The following is a 13155-nucleotide window of genomic DNA, read 5'->3' as shown; positions in this document are numbered from 1 at the left end:
AAAGTGGTGTTTAAAATGTTTAATTTTTATTGTTGTTATCGTAAATATGTGTTTTATGTGAAGCTTTTTTCTGCAAGCCTCTGCTGACTTTGGGGCTTGTGCTCATTCAGACTTTCCCTCTTAACAAAAGACAATAAATAAATTAAATACTATGCATATGTCTACTCAGATAAGTTGCTTCCAAAACATTATTACTAAATGTTACAAATACAGCCTTGAATATGCAGGCCCAAAAGTAATCTCTGAACAGCAACACTGAGAGAGTTGGGATTTCTCTCACAGCAAAATAAACACTAAGTAGTAATATGTGCAGTGAGTGCTATCACGTTACTCTGATGGGTTGTTGTCGTGCCAAGTGTCTTTTCTCCATTAACAGTGACTAGATAAATGACTGAATAATAGCAACAGTTTTCAACAGAGATTTTAAAATAACTAGATAAGAATATTTCTTATCAGACTGGTCACATTTCACTACCTTTAATTATGTTTTTTTAATGTGATATTCCATTCCTTAGTTCACTACAATTATTTGTGGAAGGAACATTAAAGTTTAACTGGAGTTAATGGTTCAGCTCAATAGCTAAATATTCCTTCAGTTGTCATGGCGAGCTGTGCTTTATGTAAGACAAAAAACACAACTCGAACTTTGTCCCCTGAACTTTGCCTGGGCTGTGCTGTTTATATACTTTCTGAACTACACTGAGAAGTATGGTAACCTAGCAGCAGAGTAGTGCTTACACGGGTAATTATTGTTTGCATTCAGGAAGTTCAAATGAAACTGCCGTCATAGAAAAGAAACAACTCTTGTTCTCCTGGTCTGCAGTCCAGTCTCACTACGTCTTTGGCAGGGGAAGGTAAATGTAGAATATTAGATGTAGACTCTAGTGAATCATGTAAAAGCATACTACTCTATTTCTAAGGTTTAAACATTCTGTTATGAATATTCCCTCAAATGTATTGTATTTTCATGTAGATTTTATGTTCATGATGCTACTAAATGTGCATATAAAATAATTACTGAATTCAGATTCATGTCATGTTTTATTATAATTAACTGGTATCGAAAGTTTGTAGTTTTGTTTAAAATATGAAGATTATGCTCTTTACTCTGGCCATGTGTTATGATTTTTGAAAGCCAGTGTTAGAACTTTTCAGAAGATTGTGTGTTGAGAGGCATGTATAAAATGATAAATATCAGTTTGTATCATATGTAAGCGCACTGCGGTGGTGGTACTGCGGTAGCGTTGTCGCCTCACAGTTAGACGTTTCCCGTTCGATTCTCAGTTACAGCGTCTGCTGTGTAGCGACATGCGTAAATGGGCGTTCCTTCATTGAAGGTTGTGCGTTAGACCCGGCAAGCTAGCACATAAAAATCTACGCCAATCATTAGCGGACCGGAGTTCCGCTATGGCGACCCCTAACCGGGAAAAGCCAAAAGACACAACATCATATGTGAGCGCAGCAACAGCAGACATTTTGTTCAAACACGTGTGAGGTCAAAATTTCAAGGATACTCACTTAAAATCTTGTTAAAACTTTATGTGTATTTTATGTTTTCTGAAGGTAAAAGGTGTTGCCTGCATATTCTATCTACATTGAATGTTTAAGATATTTTTCACAAGAAACTATATCTTGAAATTTAAGTAGCGTAGCCTGTTATGAGACTGCAAACGTTTCTGAAAACAACTATAGCTCAAGTAGGTGTAATAACTTCTTAACAAACACAAAAAAACAAGTGGCGCCACTGAGAATTCCTTTGTGAGAAACTTTATTCCATAGGTTAAGTGATTTTGGCCCAAAATTTAGACCTTTTTCAGAACAAACAAAAAAGTTTTTCTCCGTTATTATATAACCAGTAAGAAATTATATAACCAATCAACTGCTAGAAACAATAACAATGTTTTTCAAAGTATTTAACTTGTCTTCCAAAGTTTTTTCTGAACTTGATTTAAAAGTGCTTAAAAAAGGCTTTAGTTTCATTTCTTCAAGGAGGGCGGCCATTCTAGAGACCGTCATCGATTTAAAAAGTTACACAGAGAAACTGAATTTAAAGTTGTTTTCGGGGAACAAGGGAAGTTATAATAGTAGAAGTGATTTTGTGGTTCCCAGTGTTTTTAATCCGCCATTGCGCCCTGTAATCAAGGCATTTGAAGAATGTGTGAAATGGAAACTAGCTATTTATTAAATAGTAAGAGAAAAGTGAAATTTCATAACCTGTCTAAAGCTGAACATTATAGTCTTAATTCAATTAGGAATGATAATTCTATTAGAGTGATGTGTGCAGACAAAGGTTCAATGGTGATAGTGGATGTAGTTGATTATGTCAAAAGTATGTAGGAATTATTGGCAGACAGTGCATCATACAAAAAAGTCTCTAAAGTAGGAGTGACAAGAACATGCAAGTGTGTAGATTCTTGGCTTAAGGATAGTTTGCAGGTAGGTGTGATTTCTGAGAATATGTTTAATTTCTTCAGTGTCACAAAACCAAGAAGGGGTGTTTTATTTGGTATTCTCAAATTGCATAAAAATTAGCAGAAGCCACCATATAGACCCACTGACTCAGCACCAGCCTCAAAATTAGAGCCATGTTCTAAATTTATAGACAGGGCGCTATTAAGGTTAGTTCAGAAAACGGAATAATTTATTAGGAATTCATTTGATTTTTTTAACCAAAATCAAAAACTACAAGGTAGAAGTTACAGACCTGCTGGTGACAGTGGTAGTCCCTGTATACATGCATTCCCCACAAAGTGGGCTTGGAATGGGTGGGAAACCTGTTAATTAATAGTGGTGAGTTTGAGGTAGATGAATGCAGGTTTATGCTGGAGTGTACTGACAATGTACTTTTGTGTAATTTTTTATGTTTGAGGAAAGAATATTATTTGCAAACAAAAAGGGTGGTGATGGGAGCCAGGATGGCCCCGAACTATGCTAATTTAGTTATTGCATTTTGGGAAGCCAATATTTTGTCCAGAATTGCATGTAGGGATACGATTGTATGTTATCATCAGTTTATTGATGACCTTTTTATGTGGAAAGGCACAGAGTTAGAATTTAACAGGTTTTTAGAAGAAATGAACAAGAACACACCATTTTTAATTTTTACGGGGTCTTATAGTTTCCAAAAAATATGTTTTTTGGATTTGGAGTCTTCAAAGATAAAGAGACAGATAGTTTAGGCTCTGTCATTAGTTATAAAAATGTAGCAAGCAATAGTTTGTTACATTATTCTAGTATGCATCCGACTTACGTCAAGCACAGGATCTTCAAGGGTCAGTTGGTTAGCATCAATAGGCTCATGAGTGATGTAACTCAATTTAACAATCTTGTTAATGAATTACATTACCGGTTTAAAAATAGGGGGTATCCATCAGTAGTAGTTAATAGGATTTTAGATATAGAGGGAGTATTGGAACATGAGAAAGAGAAAGTTTTGGATACTACGCATTGGGTTACATCCATGCCTTTGACTTTTACTACAGACAGTAAGGCCATTAAGAACATAGTACAAAATAATTGGAGGGTTTTAGAAATTAACAATGACATTATTCAATTAGTGGGAGATGGACCCTCCTTCATTAATAAAAGAGCAAATAATGTTAAAGATTTGCTCGAAAAAGGGCATCACTGGAGAGTAATAGGACAGGGGGGTACTTTCAAGTGCCAGAATTGTAATTGTAAATATATTTCAGAAATGTCACAATCTGAAGTTAGTACAGTTAATAAAACTTGGCAGGTGCCAGGGGTTTTCACGTGTGCATATAATTTTGTTGTTTATTTGGCTAAATGTTCAGTGTGTCCTTCATTTTATGTTGGAAAGACAAACAGAAAATTAAGAAATAGGATTTATGAGCATTATTATGCTATGAAAAGGAAGAAATTGGACAATGTTTTATGTAAGCACGCTTTAGTATATGCTCAGAAAACCGAGCATTTTATTTCACAGTTATTGACTGTGTTTCCAGTGATTTTAATGTAGACAGCGAAGGAGAACTTGATTACAGGGAGTTAAAGTGACAAATTTTGATAAATGCTTGTAAGACACCTTGTTTTAACAATGGAGTTAATTATAAAGCTGTTTCAAAGAAAAACACTGTTTATGACAAGTGTAAATAATGTTTACTGATTTTTATTCATTACGTTTATAGTTAACATGATACTATTAGGTAGGGTAATAATCATCTTGTTTTAGAGGTGTTAATTGTTTCTAGCAGTTGATTGGTTATGTCATTTCTTACTGGTTATATAATAACGGAGGAAAAACTTTTTTGTTTGTTCTGAAGAAGGCCTAAGTTTTGGACCAAAAGCGCTTAACCTATGGAATAAAGTTTCTCACAAAGGAATTCTCAGTGGCTCCACTTGTTTTTTGTGTTTTTTAAGGAGTTGCAATTTGTTACACAATTTGAGACTGTTGACAGCTTTTTTGCGATGTTATAACTTCCTTTATGATCTGCATAAAACACTTGTCACTTAATAACATAAATGAAGTGTAAGGGAAATACAAAGTATCTTATTATATATGCTGTACAGTAACACTTGTTCACTACTTCCAAAGATTACATTGTAGCCCTCATGAATGGAGAACATTCCATTACTGTACTGTCCTCTGAATGATAACAGTTTTCTACAGCTCGTACCTGAAAACACTGAGCATGCTGTGCCCTGTGTCCTCCAGTGTCACCCCAGTCATCCCTACGAGGATTCTGTAGGCGCAGATCATGCACCGTGCATCTTCTCTCACTCCCTTCCTCAGATTATTAGCGTCACTTGAAACATCATATCCTACAGTGCCTGCAGAGCTGAAATACTTGGCCTTTGAACCATACTGTCTATCAGGATAGTATCCTTCTGCTAACCCAGCCTTCAAAACTTCACAAGGTATTCTACGTCAAATTTCTCAAGTGCCCTGAATGCCAAAAGAACGTTCCCTGATTCCATTAAGACATTACTTAATGCTGTATCCTGATGCACTCTGCTCAGCTCTGTATCTACGGTGCTGTACTGAGCAGACTGAGTCACTCATAGGATACGGGACTTGAGCAAGAAACATTCCAAGATTGTAGATTATGGAACAGTGGGATACAAGTCTTGAGAAACAGATTTCTAGGGGGGTAAATGTGAAAAGATTGGCATACCAAGGATAGAAGAATACAAACAAAAATAGTTGTGAATAGCAGAAGTCAGGTGATCGGTCATGATCGCTAATTTATATGCATTAATTCATACGCAGGGCAAGGTTCCTCATCTCATTAAATAACCTAGGTCTGGAAAGCTAGCGGACGAAGGACAGGTGAAGGAGATGAGAAAACCTTCAGCCAGAGACTGAAAAAAAAGAAAGGAAATCAATTGCTGGATAGTGAGTCGCACCTCGATGTGTTCGATGATAACGGGAGTAAGGATAAGGAGGGCACGTGAAGACCTTTATGGATGTTACCTCAATGTGTTCGATGATAACGGGAGTAAGGATAAGGAGGGCACGTGAAGACCTTTATGGATGTTACCTCGATGTGTTCGATGATAACGGGAGTAAGGATAAGGAGGGCACGTGAAGACCTTTATGGATGTCATCTCGATGTGTTCGATGATAACGGGAATAAGGATAAGGAGGGCATGTGAAGACCTTTATGGATGTTACCTCGATGTGTTCGATGATAACGGGAGTAAGGATAAGGAGGGCACGTGAAGACCTTTATGGATGTTACCTCGATGTGTTCGATGATAACGGGAGTAAGGATAAGGAGGGCACATGAAGACCTTTATGGATGTTACCTTGATGTGTTCGATGATAACGGGAGTAAGGATAAGGAGGGCACGTGAAGACCTTTATGGATGTTACCTCGATGTGTTCGATGATGACGGGAGTAAGGATAAGGAGGGCACGTGAAGACCTTTATGGATGTTACCTCGATGTGTTGGATGATAACGGGAGTAAGGATAAGGAGGGCACGTGAAGACCTTTATGGATGTCACCTCGATGTGTTGGATGATAACGGGAGTAAGGATAAGGAGGGCACGTGAAGACCTTTATGGATGTCACCTCGATGGGTTCGATGATAACGGGAGTAAGGATAAGGAGGGCACGTGAAGACCTTAATGGATGTTACCTCGATGTGTTCGATGATAACGGGAGTAAGGATAAGGAGGGCACGTGAAGACCTTTATGGATGTTACCTCGATGTGTTCGATGATAACGGGAGTAAGGATAAGGAGGGCACGTGAAGACCTTTATGGATGTCACCTCGATGTGTTTGATGATAATGGGAGTAAGGATAAGGAGGGCACGTGAAGACCTTTATGGATGTCACCTCGATGTGTTCGATGATAACGGGGAGTAAGGATAAGGAGGGCACGTGAAGACCTTTATGGATGTTACCTCGATGTGTTGGATGATAACGGGAGTAAGGATAAGGAGGGCACGTGAAGACCTTTATGGATGTCATCTCGATGTGTTCGATGATAACGGGAGTAAGGATAAGGAGGGCACGTGAAGACCTTTATGGGTGTTACCTCGATGTGTTGGATGATAACGGGAGTAAGGATAAGGAGGGCACGTGAAGACCTTTATGGATGTCATCTCGATGTGTTCGATGATAATGGGAGTAAGGATAAGGAGGGCACGTGAAGACCTTTATGGATGTTACCTCGATGTGTTCGATGATAACGGGAGTAAGGATAAGGAGGGGACGTGAAGACCTTTATGGATGTTAATGAAGACACTGTGATTAACAAGGAGAAATGAGACTCTAAAGATGACACTCTTCATAAAGACACAGGACAAAAGCAGGAGGAAGAGGTTTAAGGATAAAGGAAGTTAGGGTTTTGAGGTCCAGGTGCAGGAGGTTATTCATAGGTTCATAGAAGATTACTAGGCTAATGGCCGTAGAGCCCTTACAAGCCTAGGCATATTTATCCCAAGTTGCCCTAATTGTCAGTGGTTAGGTGGGTGAAATTCACAGAGGTAAGAGTCTATCATAGTAAATATCAGCTTCCTCTGTCCAGGAGGGACACAGGCACCACCCCAGAAGTGACTTTGTGGTCTCCCATCCACTGATCTAGGTTGCGTTTGAAGAGTGTCAGGGAGGGGCTGTGTTTCATATGAACTGGAAGTTTGTGTCAGAGAAGTGGCATTCTATGGGAGGTGTATTTATCACTCCAGCATGACCTGTTTATGTCAGTGGCTAGGTTAAGATCTGTGAAGCGAGTGACCCTCGTGCAGTTTGAATATGCAGCATTTCCATCAGTGCAGGTCAGGGAATGCCCTGTAAGCCAGGCACAGGTCACTGCTTAGCAACCTGTAGGTGACAGAATACAGTGAGAGAGCTTTCAGTCTTTCCTTGTAAGACTTGTTTAGTGTCCCCTGTAATTTCTTGTTGAGAAACCTCTGTTGTCTCTCCAATTGTTACAGGTGTCTGGTGAGGTACATACAAAAGGGAGCATTGTACTCAGTTACTGGTCTGATGAGGGTGGGGTGTAATGCAATTATAATATCCTTAGATCTAGATGTGATGCCTTTACTTATAAAATGCATCACACAGAAGGATTTCCTTACTACTGTGGATACATGGTGGTCAAAGTTCAGGTTGCTATCAACCTCAATACCCAGATCACATACCACTGTGTCTACACGTATGGGGGTGCTGTCTATAATGTAATTAGTAAGGATGTCAGTTTTCCCAAAGTGAATAACAATGATTTTTTTTTTTATGTTTAGCTTTAATCTGTGGCTTTGGCACCAATCATTTGTCTGTGTTAACCATATTTACACTATATTAACATAATTGGGAGATTGAATGATTGTTCCCAGTTTACAATTATCAGCAAACCTGGTCAGTCACAGGCTGTCCAAGTTTGCCTGAACGTCTGAGAAATATATTCTAAACAGTAAGGAGCTCAGTACAGAACCCTGTGGTATGCCACTGATGACTGGTCTTTTGCTAGATGTGAAGTCACCCACTTTGTCACTGTGTGTCCTGTCAGTGAGTAAGTTGGCTACCCATCTGATAATGTATGCAGTTAATTCTTAATTGTGTCAAATGCTTTGGTTACGTCAATATAGGTGGTATGCACTGTCTTTCCCTCATTCAGGGCCTTGGTGACTTTTTTGAAGAAGTCAACCATGTTTAACTGGCATGATCTACCTTTAATGAATCCAAACGGGGTTGGGTCCAGAGTTTCATGATTACCTCTGTCCTTGTTAATAAGGTCCATAATGATTTCTTCCATGGCCTTACAGAGGAGGCCAGTCAAGCAAGGTTATGGGCCTATAATTCCCAAGGTCAGTTGATGGTCCCCCTTTGTGCAAAGAAATTACTGTTGCTGTCCTCCATTCCGCTGGAACATAGCCAGTTCACAGGCAGTGGTTAAACAGGGATCCAAGTGGGTCTGCTAGGTCATGTTTGAAATTGTGTAAAAGGCAACCTTGATTGTTGCCTGGTCCCCCTGATAACAGTGCTTAAAAACAGGCACACTAGAGATGGTTAAAGCCTTTGCCAGTATCAGAAAGCCTAGAGGAGACAGGTGCAGGCCATCTCTAGCAAAGCAGCATGGCCTGTGGGCCATGTCTTCCAAGGCTGACAGATATTGGATCCCCTTGGACTGACACTAGAAGCTAAGTTAATCAGAATTAGAAGTGAAGCTTAGGAATATCTGTAAATCTTTTAAGTAAGCAGATGGCAGAGAAGCGGATTCCAGAAGAGCTGGCAGAATGGTAGTCACAAGGTATGGGTCCATGATGCATTGTGCATGTCATTACTTCACATGTACACAGGTGGTATCTGATGTCAGTTAAACCTGAAGAGATGTGTGAGGGGTGTAGATGAGGAAACCTGTGAGCGTATATGTGTATATGTGGATGTGCATGTGTGTGTTTTCAACAGGAGGTAAAAGAACTATGGAAGTGGTTTGGAGAGGTATGTTCTACAAGATGCACAAAAAGGGTGAGATATTTTTATAAGTCTTTAATTTGAAGTGTTGATATTGCTAGAGAATGGATGGTGAAGAAAGTAAAGAGCAGAAACTATCATCATGGAAGACTGAATTAAGAGGATACTTGCAGAATGTTAGAAGTTACTAGTTAGAGCTGTGAAGATAGCAACATAGTGGACAAGGCTGTTAATTAAATTTTGTGAGGTTGAGTGAAAGACAGAATGGGGTGAATGAACAAAGGATGGAAAAAGGGGGAAGGGTTAGAAAGAATAATTAGGGTTATTTTGCATTAAGAGGCAGTTAGGAGCAGGATGGAAAGTTAAGGCAAAGAAATGGAGGAGGAGGGTAAAATATATAGATAACAGAAGATCGAACCCCATACCTTGTGTCTGTAAGGTAAGCACCTTAACCATTATACCAACCAGGACCTTCCTTTGTGTAGGACCTTCCCTGTATGTGTCAGCTGAAGGAGAAAGACCCCTGTAGTACAGATATAGCAGTGGGGTTGAACTGCAAAGGGAAAATGTGAGGAAAAGGCCCCAAAACTAGAGAGAAAGTAGATGAGATATGGGGCTCAAGTGTGATAGCGCTGAAGAATCAACTTGGTAAGTGACAAACTTGTGGCATCTTGTGATTGTTATGAACAATGGCTTTGGGAGAAGGTTGCAGGCAGAAGTGATGCAAGGGTGGGACAAAGGGGGCAGCCACTGCAGACACAAGGTGTTGGGAGGGTGAGATTGGGAAGTGCAGATCCATTTTTTTTTCTGAATCTGGGTACAGAAATTAATGTTCTTCAGCCATTTGCTACTGTTTAAATTTAAAAATGGAAGAAGTCCCCTATTTTTTTCTCTTCGTGCGAAGAACTGAGTGGGTGGGCATCTGTCCAGGAACAGCAGATCAAAAAGTGCCTCCAGGCATTAGAAAAGCCAGTTGTGGACAGTAATGTAATATGAGCGACTATAGAAGTAATAGTGGGAGATAATAAAGGACACGTTGAACTAAACAATTATCTGTTATACAGGGCAATTAAGAATAAAGAAGAAATTGTCCACCACTTTAATGTACCTAAGCTAACAGAACATAAGTTATGAAACCTGCACATAGTCATATACTTGGGAATGAATAAACGTTAGGTCTGAGTATTAGCTATGAAATAAGAAAAAAAGGTCTTCATCCTGTCCAGAATGTCAGAAAGTGGCTCCAATACATTCACAATCTACATTTACAAATTATTTGATTCAAATAGCTGTTCAGTGTTTACTGCTGCAGAATGTGACCTGGTCTGTTCAGAGCATTTCTTCTGTGCTGTCAGAAGTACATCCTCTGATTCTTGTAAATAGGGTAGATAAAACTTCAGATATGCTAACAAATTAATGTATGACTTTCAGTTTAAAGGCTAACAAGAAGGTAAGGACAAAAAATATATGGTAAATAAAATGAAAGCCATTTTGTATCTCTTTTTCTATATCATCATCTCTAAGTGTGAGAGGACAGCTTGTCTGCTAATAATGTTTCTGCTCACTGTCTGTTACAGTTTCTGAGCTCAACTGCTCCAATGTGGCATCAACCTGACAACAGTTTGCCTTCAGCTCCTTTCAAAATTGACAGAATAGACCACCTAGTTCTGACGGTGAAGAATATTGATGCTACAATGACCTTCTACTCTAATGTCTTGGGAATGGAAATTGTAACCTTTAAGGTAAGTTCTGTAGAGTAAACAGCAAACAACAAGGACTCTGGATAAGCTGGTTATACACAAAATGGCAAATCCAAAAGAAAGAAAAAACAGCTTGGACAGTCGGATAAAAGTTTTGGTTGTTGCTTGTGAATAAAACTTTTATCTGACTGAAGCTATTTTTTTCTTTTTTTTTTGAAGTTCTCTAGAGTGTTGACAGGTAGCACAGAAATCACAATGCACTTTACCTTCAGAAACAGGGAGATAATGTATTTCATTGTGGTGTTAATAATCATTTATTTATCTCAACATAGCACTGCTTTGGTGTTATTACTTGTTCCAGATGTGCGTCTGCTTTTCTTTTTATTTAAAGTTTAAATGACAGATTTTGATGACCATGTTCCAACAGGTTTTCAAGTGTTTTGCTAAGATAAAGAAGTAAACTGGACAGGAAAGAAAAGTTATAAATAAGTGCAAAGAACAAAAGAGGACAAGAGAGAACAAGAGAGGACAAGAGAGGACAAGAGAGGACGCAGACGTTTTTGTAGGAAAGTTAGAAAGCTGTGTCACTGGCATGGAACTAGTCAATACTGGAAGAAGTTTTCTTATTTTAGACAGCAAGCAACTGTTAGAGAGGGAAAGGAGTCTAGGAAAACAGGCTCATATGTACATTTGCCGATTTTATGACCTACTGACCTTCAAGAAACAGGATTGCTTTATCCTCAATTGATTCATGGGTTCATAGGTTGGTACTAGGCTGTCAGCCCTAGGGCCTATACAAGCCTAGCCATAACAATTCCCTGGCTATTTCTTCCCACACTATTTACTTCCCTGGACCCCTGTCTAGCAGGGCGACTGACGTGATCCCTGGGGTGAATTTCCTTTCTCCCATCCAATCGTCAAGGTTCCTTTTGATGAGGGCCAAAGAGACATTCTGCTTGACATGTATGGGCAGTTTATTTCAGAGTCTGGGGAGTCTCTGGGTCAGGAACCTATACCTCCAGCATGTTTTGTTTATTGTGATGACAAGGTATAGATCCCTGGAGCGTGTGGCTCTGAGGGATTGGGATTTCTTTAAGTGTTGCATGTCCAACAGCTCTGGGTTTGACATAGCCTTGTATGTTAAGCAGAGATCGCCTCTGAGTAGATGATATGCAACAGAGTATAGCTGGAGCTTTTTAAGGTGGTCAGCATAGGGCATCTGCTTTAGGCCTGTGATTCTTTTAGTGAGGTATTTCTGCGGCCTTTCCAGTTGTTGCAGATGTCTTGAGAGGTACATACCAAACGAGGTATTGTATTCTATAATGGGTCTAATGAGGGATGAGTACAGTGGGACAATGACCTGCTTTTTTCTGGATGAAAAGCCCTTAGTGATGAGGTGTGCCACATAGAAGGATTTCCTGACTTTTGTGGCGATGTGGTTATTGAAGGTGAGACCACTGTCCACCTGGGTCCCTAAGTCTCTTATCACACTTTCGGTGTTTAGTATACTGCCACCTATATCAGTTTGATATTTCTTCTCATATCAGAATAATTTTTTGGAAACTCTGACAGAGTATGTCACAATAGAAGATGATATATCCTCTGATTTGTTAGTTACTTCAGATGTCACTTCATTGTTCACTAGTATACCAAATGAAACAGGTGTTGAATACATGAGGTTGTTCCTGATAGAGAAAAGTATGCCAAGAGATTTGATCATTAGATCTGCAATGCTCATGGATGTCATTTTGAAAAACAATGTTTTTATACATGATGACAACTATTTTCTACAACTGAAAGGTGTAGCGATGGGGGCTCTGTGTGCCAATTCCTATGCCATTTTGGTAATGGCGTATTGGGAGGATACCTGTGTGATGCAGAATACACAGTACACAACTCAGATCAAATATTATAAATGCTTTGCTGATAACGTTTTTTTGGTTTGGAGGGGTGAGGAGGATAGTTTGAAAAGTTTCATAGAGTATATAAATGGCACCACCACTTTTCTCTTTTATAGGGAATTGGTCCAAGAATGAGATAGAATTTCTAGATGTGTTAGTATATAAGCAAGATGAAGGGATAAAGACAGACATGTTTAGGAAGACTTGTAGGAAGAATGCATTGTTACATCGCACAAGCATGCACACTACACACATCTATCGAAATGTAGTTAAAGGTCAGGCCCTGAGGGCCTCCAGGCTCACCGGTGAAGATTCTCTGTTTCAGCTCAGGTTAGACAGTTTAGAGAATGGATTTAAGGAGAGAGGGTACCATAGCCATGAATCTGATGACATTCATGATGAGATTGTGACCAGAAGGGACACCACAGGTAAACCATACATTAAGAGGAATCGAGAGAGATTATGTACAGAGACTAATGGGACCAGAGGCACTGGTAATATCAATATGATAGTGATACCTTACACAAACAATCGTAGAAAGATTAAGGACATCATTCACAATACTTGGCACATACTCACTTTGGACAGTAAAGTCACAAAAGCAGCAAGGAATACACCGAATCTTACATACAGGAATGCTCAGTCATTGAAAAGGATATTGTGCTATGAGAA

At 39.3% G+C, this 13155-nt stretch overlaps 1 protein-coding gene across 1 annotated transcript in view; it reads left to right on the top strand.

The window, feature by feature from the left end:
* Positions 1-681: 681 nt before the first annotated feature.
* Positions 682-13155, top strand: part of GLOD5 (glyoxalase domain containing 5) — a 131807-nt gene continuing 119333 nt past the window's right edge. The window contains exons 1-2 of the mRNA XM_044057655.1: positions 682-854; positions 10460-10624. Coding sequence (XP_043913590.1) covers positions 10481-10624 — 144 coding nt within the window. The 5' untranslated portion in view covers positions 682-854; positions 10460-10480. The remainder of the gene's footprint in view (positions 855-10459; positions 10625-13155) is intronic.

The sequence above is a fragment of the Protopterus annectens genome, chromosome 15.part0, assembly GCF_019279795.1.
Source record: "Protopterus annectens isolate FY-2018-M chromosome 15.part0, PAN1.0, whole genome shotgun sequence".
NCBI classification, from domain to species: domain Eukaryota; kingdom Metazoa; phylum Chordata; order Ceratodontiformes; family Protopteridae; genus Protopterus; species Protopterus annectens.
The sequence above is the reverse complement of the archived record's forward strand: the minus strand, read 5'-3'. Positions and strand labels throughout refer to the sequence as shown.